The sequence below is a fragment of the Pangasianodon hypophthalmus genome, chromosome 12, assembly GCF_027358585.1.
Source record: "Pangasianodon hypophthalmus isolate fPanHyp1 chromosome 12, fPanHyp1.pri, whole genome shotgun sequence".
NCBI classification, from domain to species: Eukaryota; Metazoa; Chordata; class Actinopteri; order Siluriformes; family Pangasiidae; genus Pangasianodon; species Pangasianodon hypophthalmus.
In genome coordinates this window covers 25,681,333-25,698,832 of record NC_069721.1, presented here as the reverse complement: position 1 = coordinate 25,698,832, position 17,500 = coordinate 25,681,333, and the positions used below count along the sequence as shown (strand labels likewise).

The 17,500-nt window shown below is 46.3% G+C and overlaps 1 protein-coding gene across 1 annotated transcript in view; it reads right to left on the bottom strand.

The window, feature by feature from the left end:
- Positions 1 to 17,500, bottom strand: part of polr3a (polymerase (RNA) III (DNA directed) polypeptide A) — a 30,944-nt gene that overhangs the window by 4,527 nt on the left and 8,917 nt on the right. Inside the window, 13 exon segments of the mRNA XM_053238751.1 lie at positions 121 to 213; positions 401 to 494; positions 3,377 to 3,547; positions 4,659 to 4,741; positions 4,863 to 4,949; positions 6,708 to 6,743; positions 7,000 to 7,113; positions 7,835 to 8,005; positions 11,255 to 11,392; positions 12,772 to 12,890; positions 15,814 to 15,925; positions 16,843 to 17,015; positions 17,130 to 17,294. Of these exon segments, the coding sequence (XP_053094726.1) occupies positions 121 to 213; positions 401 to 494; positions 3,377 to 3,547; positions 4,659 to 4,741; positions 4,863 to 4,949; positions 6,708 to 6,743; positions 7,000 to 7,113; positions 7,835 to 8,005; positions 11,255 to 11,392; positions 12,772 to 12,890; positions 15,814 to 15,925; positions 16,843 to 17,015; positions 17,130 to 17,294 (1,556 nt within the window).

Genomic DNA, 17,500 nt, shown 5'->3' with positions numbered 1-17,500 from the left:
GAGAGAGACAGAGAGAGACAGACAGAGAGAGAGAGATACAATGAGAGCGCGAATGTTTTGTGTGTGTGTGTGTGTGTGTGTGTGTGTGTGTGTGTGTGTGTGTGTGTGTGTGTGTGTTACCTCCAGTCTGAGAAGACGGATCCTCTCGAGTGAGAGTTTCACCAGGATGAAGCAGTCATCAGGCAGAAACACCTCCTCTATGTACTCTGAGATCTAAAACACACACACACACACACACACACACACACACACACACCCCTGTATTAGACGCGTGTGTGTTACACTGAGTCCTGAGGAACGTGCAGGTCAGGAGCTGGAAGTGATGATCAGTGTGCTGCAGCTGACATCTTTCACATAATTCTCTCCATCCAAACCGGTTTCAGTCTCCGGTGTTCATTACCTCTCCCAGGAGCGTCTTCTCAATCCTGCCCTTCACCAGCCGGGCGAAGTCTGCGTCGTCCTCCGTGTCCAGGTGTGCAGTGATGATCGGTGTGCTGTCAGGGCGGAGGAAATGAAATGAGAAATAATAATAATAACAACAACAACAACAACAACAACAACAATAATAATAATAATAATAATAATAATAAATGCTCCTAAAAGTGCTCCTAATGAGGGGCCTGTGCGTCACACTGCAGCGTATCAGAGTCAGGAACCCGGCGTCACGTCAGTGTTTAAGTACCAGTTCAGGTTCATGTTTAAGTACCGGTTTAGGTTCAGGGTCAGGTTCAGGTTAATGGTTAAGTACTGGTTCAGGTTCAGGTTCATGTTTAAGTACCGGTTCAGGTTCAGGTTCAGGTTAATGTTTAAGTACCGGTTCAGGTTCAGGTTGATGTTTAAGTACCGGTTCAGGTTCAGGTTCAGGTTCAGGTTGAGGTTCAGGTTGATGTTTAAGTACCGGTTCAGGTTCAGGTTCAGGTTGAGGTTCAGGTTGATGTTTAAGTACCGGTTCAGGTTCATATTCATGTTTAAGTACCGGTTCAAGTTCAGGTTCATATTCATGTTTAAGTACCGGTTCAAGTTCAGGTTCAGGTTAATGTTTAAGTACCGGTTCAGGTTCAGGTTCAGGTTAATGTTTAAGTACCGGTTCAGGTTCAGGTTGATGTTTAAGTACCGGTTCAGGTTCAGGTTCAGGTTCAGGTTGAGGTTCAGGTTGATGTTTAAGTACCGGTTCAGGTTGAGGTTCAGGTTGATGTTTAAGTACCGGTTCAGATTCAGGTTCAGGTTGATGTTTAAGTACCGGTTCAGATTCAGGTTCAGGTTGATGTTTAAGTACCGGTTCAGGTCGATGTTGTGGTGATCTCGGCTCTCAGCGCGACTCCCTCTCTGCCCCTGTGACCAGCCCGGTGCTGCTTCTACTCGTCTCCGTTTAGAAGATGTGATCTGTTCATTCTGACTGTGTTCATCTCTAATCCAGCTGTATGTATATATCTCTCTCTCTCTCCACTCTGCTGTCATTTCCAGGGGTGTAGCTGTTTTTCTCTCACAGCCAGGACCTGACCTGACTGTAGCAGGGGGCGTGTCTCATTCACATCCCGAACACACGCTAATCGCATCTCTAATGCCCTCTGCTTCAGGGGCGTGTCTCAAACCGCATCCGAGAACATCCAGAGCTGCACGGGTGTGTTCCAATCACATCCCGAGCGCCCTCATGCTCTCCGGCTGTGTCCTGATCACATCCTGAGAGCCTTCGCTCAGGTCAGTTCAGCACAAAGCCTGCTTCTAACCGCTTCCTCTCACACATCTGCACTAACTACATCAGCTGAGGAACCCAACAGCAGCTCTCACACATCTGCACTAACTACATCAACAGCTGGAGAACATCACAGCAGCTCTCACACATCTGCACTAACTACATCACCTGAGGAACCCAACAGTGGCTCTCACACATCTGCACTAACTACAACACCTGAGGAACCCAACAGCAGCTCTCACACATCTGCACTAACTACATCAACAGCTGGAGAACATCACAGCAGCTCTCACACATCTGCACTAACTACATCACCTGAGGAACCCAACAGTGGCTCTCACACATCTGCACTAACTACAACAGCTGAGGAGCCCAACAGCAGCTCTCACACATCTGCACTAACTACATCACCTGAGGAACCCCAACAGCAGCTCTCACACATCTGCATTAACTACATCACCTGAGGAACCCCAACAGCAGCTCTCACACATCTGCACTAACTACATCAACAGCTGAAGAACATCACAGCGGCTCTCACACATCTGCACTAACTACATCAACAGCTGAAGAACATCACAGCGGCTCTCACACATCTGCACTAACTACATCAACAGCTGAAGAACATCACAGCAGCTCTCACACATCTGCACTAACTACATCACCTGAGGAACCCAACAGCAGCTCTCACACATCTGCATTAACTACATCAGCTGAGGAACCCCAACAGCAGCTCTCACACATCTGCATTAACTACATCAACAGCTGAAGAACATCACAGCGGCTCTCACAAGCGTCCAGCTGTGCAAGGTCAGAACAGTTAGGAGGTCAAAAGTTACTTGTTCTAAAGGAAAGACTGGACTGCAGGAGTTTAGAGAGGAACTGATGAGTGATGAACAGGTCCAGATGTTTGGTGATGGAGGTGAGGTGCAGAACGGAACAATCGTGGCAAAGATTGAGATGTGTTTCTGTCTATTGCTGTCCATGTTCTTTACTCCAGCGCTTCAGTCCTTCAGAGCGGCGCTGTAAAGGTTTCACCACAGCTCTCAAACACACCGCTAGTTTTGGTTAATTAGTTCTGCACACTGCTAGTTACAGCTTTTCCTCCGTGAGCCGCTTTCCTCACAGCCATAATAAACACTGACTTAGTTTTAGCAAGAGATTTTTTAAAAAGTTCTTCAATAATATCTTTCTAAAAAAGAAAAACGATTAATGGATTTAAACTTTTTGTTTCATTTTTTTATAAAGCAATATAAATATCTATATTCACATAAAGTCAATTAACATAACCTGATATTCTTATTCTAGATTATTATACCATGGATATCTTTTTATTAATTTACTTCTTTTAGTTTAAAAAGCGATATTTTTAATTAAATAAATTAATTACACATTAGCTGATGTTAACATTTTTAACTTCAGGTTAAAATGTTAAAATGACGTTAATTTTTTAGTTTTTGCTCCTTTTCAGTGTAAAATATTTACTTATTTTTGTTTATTCATTCATCCATTTATTTACTACAAACTAAAATAAATAAATGATTTTTTTAGACAAAGTATTATTGAAGAGGTTTCTTTTTAAACGTAACACAACCTCAGTATTGTGAGAGATGTTGTGTACTGTAGAACTGTCTCTGAGGATTGGGATAATGTTTTCTTTTTATTTGAATTGTGTGTGAGTCTGACCTGATGTTCTTGGAGGCGTTGATGATTTCTTTGATGCGGGGTACCCCCAGCGTGATGTTCATCGACGCCACACCCGCAAAGTGGAACGTCTTCAGGGTCATCTGGGTTCCAGGCTCTCCGATACTCTGAGCACACAGAGCGCCCACGGCCGAGCCCGGCTCCATCTGAGCTCTGTACACAATAAACACCAATCAGCACACACACACACACACACCCCACACCCCACACACACCCCACACACACACACACACACACACACACACACACACACACACACACACACACACACACCGATACTCTGAGCACACAGAGCGCCCACGGCCGAGCCCGGCTCCATCTGAGCTCTGTACACAATAAACACCAATCAGCACACACACACCCCACACCCACACCCACACACACACACACACCCCACACACACCCCACACCCCACACCCCACACCCACACCCACACACACACCCACACACACACACACACACACACACACACACACACACACACACACACACACACACACACACACACACCGATACTCTGAGCACACAGAGCGCCCACGGCCGAGCCCGGCTCCATCTGAGCTCTGTACACAATAAACACCAATCAACACACCACACACACCCCAACACACACACACACCACACACACACACACCCCACACACACACACACACACACCCCACACCCCACACACCACACACACCACAACACACACACCCCACACACACACACACACCCCACACACACCCCACACACACCCCACACACACCCCACACACACCCCACACACACCCCACACACACCCCACACACACCCCACACACCGATACTCTGTGCACACAGAGCGCCCACGGCCGAGCCCGGCTCCATCTGAGCTCTGTACACAATAAACACCAATCAGCACACACACACACACACCCCACACACACACACACACACACCCCACACACACCCCAACACACACACACCCCAACACACACCACACACCCCAACACACACCAATACTCTGAGCACACAGAGCGCCCACGGCCGAGCCCGGCTCCATCTGAGCTCTGTACACAATAAACACCAATCAACACACCACACACACACACCCCAACACACACCCCAACACACACCCCAACACACACCCCAACACACACCCCAACACACACCGATACTCTGAGCACACAGAGCGCCCACGGCCGAGCCCGGCTCCATCTGAGCTCTGTACACAATAAACACCAATCAGCACACACACACACACACACACACACACACACACACACACACACACACTAACACTACCTCATGTACTTGTCCCTGCATGTTTCCAGAAACTTCTCCAGCTGTGTGGGCGTGATTCTGTCCAGCTGGTACAAAACTTTAGGCTGAAGGACAAAAAAATAAAGAGCTGATCACACACATGCGCACACGCACACATGCACACACAAACACAAACACAAACACACACACACACACAAACACAAACACACACACACACACCCGTACCTCTGTGGATCCATTATCGTTTATGCCGTACTTGTCTCGGGTCTTCTTGATTTTCTCTGCCACGCTGTTGATAAATTTTTTAATTTCCTAAAATTAGACACACACACACACACACACACACACACACACACACATTTATTTAACAGCAATTTAAATTTCCCAATCAAACACAAAGTCCATGCAAATTTCACACCATATTCACTAGCAGAAAACATCTAGTGCAGCATAGGGTGAAGAGTATAGGGAATAGGGTTTAGGGAATAGGGTTTAGGGAATAGGGTTTAGGGTGAAGAGTATAGGGAATAGGGTTTAGGGAATAGGGTTTAGGGTGAAGAGTGTAGGGAATAGGGTGTAGGGAATAGGGTTTAGGGTGAAGAGTGTAGGGAATAGGGTTTAGGGAATAGGGTATAGGGTGAAGAGTGTAGGGAATAGGGTTTAGGGAATAGGGTATAGGGTGAAGAGTGTAGGGAATAGGGTGCAGGGAATAGGGTGCAGGGAATAGGGTGCAGGGAATAGGGTTTAGGGTGAAGAGTGTAGGGTGAAGAGTGTAGGGAATAGGGTGCAGGGAATAGGGTGCAGGGAATAGGGTTTAGGGAATAGGGAATAGGGTTTAGGGAATAGTCAAGTCACGTATCTGTATTATCATCTCAACCCTGTACAGCTAGTTAGTACACAGTGAAATGAAATAACGTTCCTCCAGGATCATGGAGCTACATAAACAACACAGAACTACAGGAGACATTACACATATTTACATAAAGTGCAGAGTGCAGACGGCACAGGACAGCGCAATACCATCAAAACAGACAATGGGCACGGTGAGTTACAGTGCAGCGCTGACCAGCACACAGTACTAATAAAAAAGTGACTCAGATGACAGAAGTGCAAAAGACTGACAATATAAGTTGCTGTAAATGTAAACATAAGGAGTAACAGCAGGTGGAGTGTGTGTGTTTTCAGTCCAGCCCCTTCAGTCCAGGAACAGGGAGTAGGGAATAGAGTGTAGGGTGTTTTTACTGCACTATTACATTACACTAATAACACAATAAACGACAAAAGCGCAAACTTTCGCATACACTGACTGTTCTGAAGCTAAGGGATTGCTGTAGGAAGCTTATAGCCTCTAGTTCAGCACTGTGTAAGAGTAACGAGGCAAACACACACCAAACACGTCTTAGTTTGTCGACTAAATATGTGTAAGGGGGGAAACTGCGTCGTTATCGCTATAGCAACATGGGACAAATCCCCTAATTAGCATTAAAGAAATAAAAGAACAAAAGAACATTAACAAAAAAGAAACCCAGCTGATTAGTCGAGACAGAAACACAGCCATGCTTATTATCAGCTACTTATTTTAATCCAGTCCTCTCTCTCTCTCACACACACACACACACACACACACACACACACACACACACACACACACACACACACACACAGCACTGCCACCACCCAGTGTGAACTCATTACTGCACCAAGACTTCAAACTCCAAACATCGCCTACACCAGATCACAGATAATTAGGAAATAATGAAATATTACACTTCAATACTGCGGTAATGAGCTGCACTGAGGCTAGAAGAATAATGCTGGACATGTAGCGTATACTCACACACTCACACACTCACACACTCACACACTCACACACTCACACACTCACACACTCACACACTCACACACTCACACACCTTCAGAGCTGAGGAGTCAAGTTCGATATGAACAGCATTAGCTCAACATGCTGTACTCAGTAAGATTTTCAGCGTGTGTGTGAGCACAGTGACATTAATCATGCTCTCACACACACACACACACACACACACACACACTCTCATGCTGACCCTCTACCTCTGTAAACCTCTGAGCACCAGTACCAGTCATTGTCTTTAAATGAGAAAAACACACACATGAGGATTTGTTTACGACTGTGAAAGTAAATCAACCTCTCTCACACACACACACACACACACACACACACACACACACACACACACACACTTCCTGTGACTTATACAGCAGCTTACAAAGTGTTATAAAGTTTGTCTTGCAATCTGTTCATTATATCAGTGCATCTATGCTACACAGAGGAAAGGTGTGTGTGTGTGTGTGTGTGTGTGTGTGTGTGTGTGTGTGTGTGTACCTGTAAGAAGGTGTCTCTGCAGCAGGTGAAGTCGTTCCTCTTCATGATGGAGTCAGCGGTCAGCACCAGCTCGTTTTTACTCAGAGCAGGTTCATCAGCACAGGTGTAGACCGCCTACAGGGGGCGGAGCCAAGCACAGACAAACATCAGGGTTTTCTCTTTTCACTACAATATTTATCTAATTAGCATTTTAATGTTGGAAAATTGCTGGACAGGCGTTGGACAGGTGTTAATGTGCTGGACAGATGTTGGACAGGTGTTAGAAATGTGTTGGACAGGTGCAGAACAGGTGTGGGACAGGTGTTAATGTGCTGGACAGATGTTGGACAGGTGTTAGAAATGTGTTGGACAGGTGTTGGACAGGTGTGGGACAGGTGTTAATGTGCTGGACAGATGTTGGACAGGTGTTAGAAATGTGTTGGACAGGTGTGGGACAGGTGTTAATGTGCTGGACAGATGTTGGACAGGTGTTAAAAATGTGCGGGACAGGTGCGGGACAGGTGTTTGGGCAGATGCTGGAAAAGTGTTGGACAGGTGTGGGATAAGGTGTCCATCTGTCCATCCTTACTGTCCATCTGTCCATTTGTCTACTTGTCCATCCATCTACCTGTCAATCTATCCATCCATCTAACCACCTGTTCAGTATTGTATCTGTCTTTCATTACTGTATCTGTCCTGTTCTACCTGTTCATCAATTTACATGCAGGTGTATAGCAGACGGCTGTTAGGTGCTCGTGTGTGTGTGCGCGTGTGTGTGTGTGTGTGTGTGTGTGTGTGTGTGTGTGTGCGCGTGAGTGTGTGTGTGTGTGTGTGTGTGTGTGTGTGTGTGTGTTACCCGGATGTTATCCAGCACTCTCTTGAACTCGAGCGGTTCGTCTTTGCCCTCCATGGCAGCGGGGTCGAGTCCGTCTCCTCCGTAGATGAACTGGATGATGTCACCGGTGGAGCTGCGCACGGTGAGGTCATACTGAGAGCACAGATCCTCCAGAGACTTCACCAAACGCCTCTGTGTACACACACACACACACACACACACACACAGTCTATCAGTGTGCTAATTTATAAACATTACAGATACACACTGAATACATTACAAATGCATTCAAACTTAATACAGGCACATTATAGTCAATATATTCCTCCACTTACCACTGCAGTTATTTACCACACTATTGACATATCTACTATTTCACACACACACACACACAATATATGCAACACATAATATGCAAATACACACAAGATGGAAATGTGCACGTTAGTACAAAGCTGCCAAAAAAAACCCCACAAATATGCACATAATAACAATTTAAAACAGAATTAATATAAATATAAGACTCTGGACTTTCCTGTGCTAATAAATCATTTCTACTCACAATCTGTGTGCAAGTCATGATGAAAGAAATGTTCGCCTTGTACGTTTGTGTGTTATTATTATTATTATTATTATTATTTATTAACTTATAATATTATTGTTAAAACGTAACTTAATATTAAGTTTTAACAATCAGGTGGACAGAAACACACTAATGAACGCTCGGTTGTGTGTCATTCAGGAGCACACTGCGACTACACAAACATCACCTGCACCATCACACCACTCGGCTTTACAAACAGCGAGCGCCTGTGTCCGTCAGGTCACACGTAACCATGGCAACGGTGAATTACAACCACAAATACAACAGAGTTTCTCAAAATTTCAAAGTAATCATTAGATCGTTAAAGCGGTAGAGCGAGCATCGCTCTCTCTCTCTCTCTCTCTCTCTCTCTCTCTCTCTAGACAGCGATAAGTTAAAATGATCGGAACGTTACGATGATTCAGATTCACAAACAAGAACGGAAACTTTTTTTGAGATGTGAGATGTGGCGATATCAGTAACAATGTGCAGGTTTCATGCAAACATTATGCAAATGGGGCAAACTGGGGCGTGGCTATGCATATAATATGCAAATAAGATGCTGATCAGTGGGATTGTTTACACACGGTTCAAATCACTGCTCATTTAGACACAAGTTTAAGCATTATTTGAAAGGGATTCATTTTTCCAGACATGTGTGTGTTCAGCAGCGTTACTCACAGACAACGTGTGTGTTCAGTAGCGTTAGTAATGAAGGACGTGTGTGTGTGTTCAGCAGCGTTACTCACAGACAACGTTTGTGTTCAGTAGCGTTAGTAATGAAGGACGTGTGTGTGTTCAGTAGTGTTAGTCACGGAAGAAGTGTGTGTGTGTTCAGTAGCGTTAGTCAAGGAGGACGTGTGTGTGCGTGTTCAGTAGCGTTAGTAATGGAAGATGTGTGTGTGTTCAGTAGTGTTAGTCACAGCGGACGTGTGTGTGTTCAGTAGCGTTAGTAATGAAGGACGTGTGTGTGTGTGTGTGTGTGTGTGTGTTCAGTAGTGTTAATAATAGAGTAGGTGTGTAGTAATTCTGATCGATTTACACAGTATAAATGGTCTCAGAGATGGGCGTGTCTTCACTACACACTTCATTTTAATCCACACTGATCTCTCTGATCTTTACTATAAGCGCTTGCTGTAGGGGGCGTGGCCACGTTTGATCATTAGGTCACATGACCATAACACATCTGTATTCTGTCCTGTGCCTAAAACCTCCAGAAGCGTCGCTTCTCTGACGTCTCAAACGTCACCTATATTTTACTGTTCTGCTTTTTTTAAACTTTTTGTTTAGGTGAGAGACGATAGAAAATGTCCGCTCAGACGGGATTTATATTAGCTGGAGTTATTCCTACTGCTCAGTTTACAGGAGGGAGAATAATCTCTAGACACGCGCTAGTGCGGCAATAATTCCATTACACTCCTCCACCTGGGAAACTAATCCCTCCTGAATAGGGTTTCAGCTCGCATCTAGGTATCTCGCTATCAGTGTAACCCATAATCTGTCCATTTCTCATCCCTTCACCTTGTAACTGAACATAGTGCGGTTACTACGTTGTTGTTGTTTTTTGTTGTAGTTCCTCTACTGTGCTCCAGGGGGCCCTATAGGATTTTCTGTGTTAAGGGATAAAATGGATGCAGGCAGTAGAGTAAGACAAACCTGTTTGGTTGAGAGAAAGCATGGCTCTCACTTACATAACCTCACTGGTTTTCAGCTCAATCGTGTAAATCGTGTATCAGTTTATTTTGTGCTGTAACTCTGCACTTTCTTTGTAAATAGTTTAACTAGTGGTGAAATTTGTTGTTGTTGTTAAATGTTAATACTAGTTGTTTGTTTGTTTTTTTTAGAAGAACTCTTTGTTTCTGTCTCTCCGTTTTCTTCTTTACCCTGACTTCTCATCAATGGACTAAGAAATAACTTCATCAAAACTGTGTTCATCGCGGGATAAATCAGAAAAAAAGAACTGCAACACGCCAGTTTTAAGGAAACTCGGATTGCTGATTGTTTGTGATACTCTTGCTATCGGACTACTGGATTATTTTTCACCTTCTACCATCATCATCGAGGACTTCAGTATTCAGATTCAGGGCATACTTTGGCTTAGAGACGAATATTCATTGCACCAGATCCGTTTTTTTTTCCTTTATTTTGATGAATGATAAATGCAACGGTTGTTTTGCACTCAGAAAAGACTATTGACTGTTTTTCGTGCATATGCTGTAGCGATCTGTGGATTGCCTTTATTATATAAACACTTTGTAATGGCCTACTGTGTTTTTGTCGTTTTCAGTTGAGGGACCCTCCCCTAAATTATTTAGTGATTTTGCACCTTTGAAAAAAATTCACTGGGACAGTTACAGTTACAACCTGTACACACACTCGTCACACACTCGTCACACACTCGTCACACACTCGTCACACACTCGTCACACACTCGTCACACACTCGTCAGTCTGAGACTCACAGCATCAAGCGTGTCCACTCTGGAACAGCTGTGTTACTGCAAAAGCGATAATGACAAATAACTGATCATAAACAGGACTGTTTAAAAGGTATGGATGTTGTCCAACACCGTTTTTATTCTCAAGTGTAATTCCTCTCTCTCTGTTGACCACACACACACACACACACACACACACACACACACACACACACACACACACACACAGGGCCGAGAGCGAGAAGAACACACAGAGAGACCCTAAACCCAACAGAACACCCCTGCTGATGATTATATAAGATGTTTAGCTAGCTCTGCTGTGTGTTTGTGTTTGTTGTGGTTCACTCTCTCTCTCTCTCTCTCTCACTCAGACACACACACACACACACACACACACACACACACACACACACACACGTACCTGCATGTAGCCGGTCTCTGCTGTTTTCACCGCCGTGTCCACTAACCCCTCACGGCCAGCCATAGTGTGGAAAAAAAACTCAGTGGGGGTCAAACCCGAGTAAAAACTGTCTGCCACAAAGCCTTTAGCTGCGGGAAGCTGGAAACACACACACACACACACACACACACACACACACACACACACACACACACACACACAAAACCCCAATGTGTACAGAGTAAAAGATTAATAACTAACAAAACTGTTTCAGGTCTTAATCAGGTCTCAGAGCTGAATCATGAAACATTTACACAAATCACTTTGTTTTTAAGAATTATTTCATTACAGAAACCATACCATGTGTTTATACAGTAACACAAACACACAATATCACAAATTTAACAACTTAGCCGTGAGTGTAATGTGGTTGCTAGGTAACTGGGAAACATGGACACAAGGCATAAGCTATTATTAGCCTTTAAGAAAAGACAGTAACCATGAAAATAATACAGAAATATCACTAGAATATTAACATTTCTCTCAGATATTAGTTAATTACTAAAAAAAGTACACTGTTATTACACTAACTATCCTCCGTTAATGCTGTCACACTCAAATCAACCTCACAACTTATAATCACTGACATTTTAATTAGTGAATAAATGTAGTGTGTGCTGTTCGGGTGAAAGCCGTAACTTTTAATTAGATATTGTTTAACAAAACGTCCCACACATCTCTTATCCATCGTGACTGAACACTCAGGCGCAGGACGTGTTTTCCCTTCTCACTTTCTAGTCCGTTCATCCAGCTAGCTCTCAAACTAGCCTTTTTGGGTTAATAGGGCCTTTCGCACTGCGGGAACCTTTTCATAGTACCTGAACTAATTGTGGAACTACCCACTTTTTGGTGTTTTCGCACCTCCGGAACTGGGTGTGATTTTAGTACCGACTGCCTTTTTCGAGAACCAAATGAGCTCCTACTCCGGAGCAGGGTCTAACCAGCACAACTGGTACTATCCGTGACGTAAGTAGACGTTGATTGGCCAAACGCGTACGAAAACGCCGTCACACGCCATGATTTAAAACGCCGTGTAAACATACTGTAGTGTCGACTTATTCCACAAGTATGGAGAACAGCGATAGATGGACGCGAGACACAACAGAAACACGGCTCCGATCACAGCGTCCTCCATCCTCCGGCTGTTTACGTTGTTCTTCTTTGTTTCCGTTGTTGAACACCGCGCACAAATGACGTCGCTGTCGACCGGCTTACGTCACTTCCTAGTGCCCGCTGTCGGTGCGAATGCAGCCCTTTAAACGGTACTGGGAAATAGTTCACGCAAAATCACCCAGTACTTTAGTACCGTAAATTTAGTTCTGGAACTAAAGCGGTGTGAAAGGCCCTCATGTGTTTACAAAAATGTAACACATTACTATTAGCATTGCTCATTTCTCACTGTTACCCTGGATGTTTCACCTTACATATATATACACATGATATATCATATGATCATATGATCAAGTGTGTGTTCTTACTTTTGAGTGTTTCTCAAAGTGCGGCAGCGATCGATTCTCAAATCCATCGGGAACTCGAGAGCCACTGATGGCCTGCTGACCCACACACGCTATCATCTGAGAGATGTTAATAAAGGAGCCTGCAGACAGACAGACAGTTTGAGAGGGTGAGGGAGAGTATTAATATTAGTAGTAGTATCTGCACTGTAGTATTGTGTGCTTTGTAGTGTTTTTGTAGCGATACAGTGGCAGCACAAAGCGAGTACAGAAGTAGAGTGGAGTATTTTAGAGTAATGTGAAATGGCTTAAGGTCTACACAAGCGTACATACGGTATAAACTCCATGCTGAGGGAACTGATGCTCTTAACTCATAGCTATGTGGAGTACAGTATAGTATAGAGGAGGGAGAATATAGCACCATGGTGTTGTACAGACACAGTGCAGTGATAGTACTGTGTAGTACATAGAGCATGTGAGTGGAGCGGAGTGTGCGTGTGTGTGTGTGTGTGTGTAATTCATACACTCCGCTCGCTCAGACCGCTCGGCGCCGCCCACTTTTTTTTTTTTTTTTTTTTTATCATAGAGCTGTTTTGAATGGTCTGTTGCTCAACCAATTGTTGACAGAAATAAAATAACAAATATCAAATTTTTTTTTTTCAGTTATCGGCTTTTATATAAGTTTACCAAGGGGCTAGCTAAACATCTGTTAATCCATTTAAATAAATTAATAAAACTAATAAAAGGCACAGCCTGTAACAGAATGTCACCATTAAATATCATAATTATTTCTACTACTGTAATTGAGGCATTTATTCAAGAAACGAGTTACAAACAGAAAAATGTATACTAGAAAAACTTAATGTCAGAGCGGTACAGTGGAACGGTGCAGTACAGCGATAGTATAGCGGGAGTGTCGTGTAGTACAGTGTTGTGTAGTGGCGGTAGAGCGGAGAGTGTCGTGTAGTACAGTGTTGTGTAGTGGCGGTAGAGCGGAGAGTGTCGCGTAGTGGCGGTAGAGCGGAGAGTGTCGCGTAGTGGCGGTAGAGCGGAGAGCGTCGCGTAGTGGCGGTAGAGCGGAGAGCGTCGCGTAGTGGCGGTAGAGCGGAGAGTGTCGCGTAGTGGCGGTAGAGCGGAGAGTGTCGCGTAGTGGCGGTAGAGCGGAGAGTGTCGTGTAGTGGCGGTAGAGCGGAGAGTGTCGTGTAGTGTAGTGGCGGTAGAGCGGAGAGTGTTGCGTAGTGGCGGTAGAGCGGAGAGCGTCGCGTAGTGGCGGTAGAGCGGAGAGTGTAGCGTAGTGGCGGTAGAGCGGAGAGTGTAGCGTAGTGGCGGTAGAGCGGAGAGTGTAGTGTAGTGGCGGTAGAGCGGAGAGTGTCGCGTAGTGGCGGTAGAGCGGAGAGTGTCGCGTAGTGGCGGTAGAGCGGAGAGTGTCGCGTAGTGGCGGTAGAGCGGAGAGTGTCGCGTAGTGGCGGTAGAGCGGAGAGTGTCGCGTAGTGGCGGTAGAGCGGAGAGTGTCGTGTAGTGGCGGTAGAGCGGAGAGTGTAGTGTAGTGGCGGTAGAGCGGAGAGTGTCGCGTAGTGACGGTAGAGCGGAGAGTGTCGCGTAGTGACGGTAGAGCGGAGAGTGTAGTGTAGTGGCGGTAGAGCGGAGAGTGTAGTGTAGTGGCGGTAGAGCGGAGAGTGTAGTGTAGTGGCGGTAGAGCGGAGAGTGTAGTGTAGTGGCGGTAGAGCGGAGAGTGTCGTGTAGTGGCGGTAGAGCGGAGAGTGTCGTGTAGTGGCGGTAGAGCGGAGAGTGTAGTGTAGTGGCGGTAGAGCGGAGAGTGTAGTGTAGTGGCGGTAGAGCGGAGAGTGTCGCGTAGTGGCGGTAGAGCGGAGAGTGTCGCGTAGTGGCGGTAGAGCGGAGAGTGTCGCGTAGTGACGGTAGAGCGGAGAGTGTCGTGTAGTGTAGTGGCGGTAGAGCGGAGAGTGTCGTGTAGTGTAGTGGCGGTAGAGCGGAGAGTGTCGTGTAGTGTAGTGGCGGTAGAGCGGAGAGTGTCGTGTAGTGTAGTGGCGGTAGAGCGGAGAGTGTCGTGTAGTGTAGTGGCGGTAGAGCGGAGAGTGTCGTGTAGTGTAGTGGCGGTAGAGCGGAGAGTGTCGTGTAGTGTAGTGGCGGTAGAGCGGAGAGTGTCGCGTAGTGGCGGTAGAGCGGAGAGTGTCGCGTAGCGGCGGTAGAGCGGAGAGTGTCGCGTAGCGGCGGTAGAGCGGAGAGTGTCGCGTAGCGGCGGTAGAGCGGAGAGTGTCGCGTAGCGGCGGTAGAGCGGAGAGTGTCGCGTAGCGGCGGAAGAGCGGAGAGTGTCGCGTAGCGACGGTAGAGCGGAGAGTGTCGCGTAGTGGCGGTAGAGCGGAGAGTGTCGCGTAGTGGCGGTAGAGCGGAGAGTGTCGCGTAGTGACGGTAGAGCGGAGAGTGTCGCGTAGTGACGGTAGAGCGGAGAGTGTCGCGTAGTGGCGGTAGAGCGGAGAGTGTCGCGTAGTGACGGTAGAGCGGAGAGTGTCGCGTAGTGGCGGTAGAGCGGAGAGTGTCGCGTAGTGGCGGTAGAGCGGAGAGTGTCGCGTAGCGGCGGTAGAGCGGAGAGTGTCGCGTAGTGGCGGTAGAGCGGAGAGTGTCGTGTAGTGACGGTAGAGCGGAGAGTGTAGTGTAGTGGCGGTAGAGCGGAGAGTGTCGTGTAGTGACGGTAGAGCGGAGAGTGTCGTGTAGTGGCGGTAGAGCGGAGAGTGTCGTGTAGTGGCGGTAGAGCGGAGAGTGTAGTGTAGTGGCGGTAGAGCGGAGAGTGTCGTGTAGTGGCGGTAGAGCGGAGAGTGTCGTGTAGTGGCGGTAGAGCGGAGAGTGTCGTGTAGTGGCGGTAGAGCGGAGAGTGTCGTGTAGTGGCGGTAGAGCGGAGAGTGTCGTGTAGTGGCGGTAGAGCGGAGAGTGTCGTGTAGTGGCGGTAGAGCGGAGAGTGTCGTGTAGTGGCAGTAGAGCGGAGAGTGTCGTGTAGTGGCAGTAGAGCGGAGAGTGTCGTGTAGTGGCGGTAGAGCGGAGAGTGTCGTGTACCTTTCGAGCCACACAGAGCCATGATGAGTGGACTGTTGCTCTTGTCCAGCTCTCTCAGACACGCACTGCCAGCGTGATCTCTAATTACTGACAACTCTTTAAGGATCAGCGCCTACACACACACACACACACACACACACAGACACACGATCATATACGGTTACGCTGACATGCAGATAAATGTTTTTATGTCTGTGTGGTATTAAAGACATACATTCACATAGACACAAAAATAAATACATAAATCAATCACATGCACACAAATACACATGGAATAGTGTGTGTATGTGTGTGAGATGTGTGTGTGTGTGAGATGAGATGTGTGTGTGTGTGTGTGTGTGAGATGGGATGTGTATGTGTGTGTGAGATGAGATGTGTGTGTATGTGTGTGAGATGAGATGTGTGTGTATGTGTGTGTGAGATGAGATGTGTGTGTATGTGTGTGAGATGAGATGTGTGTGTATGTGTGTGAGATGAGATGTGTGTGTGTGTGTGTGAGATGGGATGTGTATGTGTGAGATGGGATGTGTATGTGTGTGTGAGATGAGATGTGTGTGTATGTGTGTGAGATGAGATGTGTGTGTGTGTGTGTGTGAGATGGGATGTGTATGTGTGAGATGGGATGTGTATGTGTGTGTGAGATGGGATGTGTGTGTGTGTGTGAGATGAGATGTGTGTGTATGTGTGTGAGATGAGATGTGTGTGTGTGTGTGTGTGAGATGGGATGTGTATGTGTGTGTGAGATGGGATGTGTATGTGTGTGTGAGATGGGATGTGTATGTGTGTGCGAGATGGGATGTGTGTGTGTGTGTGTGAGATGAGATGTGTGTGTATGTGTGTGAGATGAGATGTGTGTGTATGTGTGTGAGATGAGATGTGTGTGTATGTGTGAGAGATGAGATGTGTGTGTATGTGTGAGATGAGATGTGTGTGTATGTGTGTGAGATGAGATGTGTGTGTGTGTGTGTGTGAGATGGGATGTGTATGTGTGTGTGAGATGGGATGTGTATGTGTGTGTGTGTGTTTTACCTCCAGCGTCTCCTCAGCTGTACAACCCGGCTGTTGCTGTAGTTTTCCTGTATTCAGGGCCTCGATGTACTCGTCACACTTCTTGTACCCGGCATCGAGCAGTTCCTGTTTGGCCTTCAGCAGACCCTGACCAGGGGTCACGTCCCCGATCCCGATGGAGAACCCACGGTTAGCTGCAACACACACACACACACACACACACACACACACACACACACACAATCACAGAGAGCAATACATACATACACATACACTAACATATTAAGATACACACACAGGATTCTTACAGAGGTATGTGGGTGCGACTCGGGCGAGGCGGCTCATGGCGTCAGCTGCCTCCACCTGACCCCAGTCTCTCAGCAGGATGTAGAAGATATTGTTCTTTGACCCTGAACCCAGCGTGCCTTTATCCATACTGCCACTCAGTAACTCACTGTTCTGGATCACCACGACTACACACACACACACACACACACACACACACACACACACAGTATGTTTAAATGTGTTTCAGGTTACCTTTGCGGCAATAAGTAAACAACAAAGCCCGTAAATTCCGGTTTCTGCTCGTAGGGTCGATAGGGATATAGTGTAGTATACTGAGAGTATTGCAGAGTATTTTACATATAGTGTATACTACCAATAGCACTGTATAGGG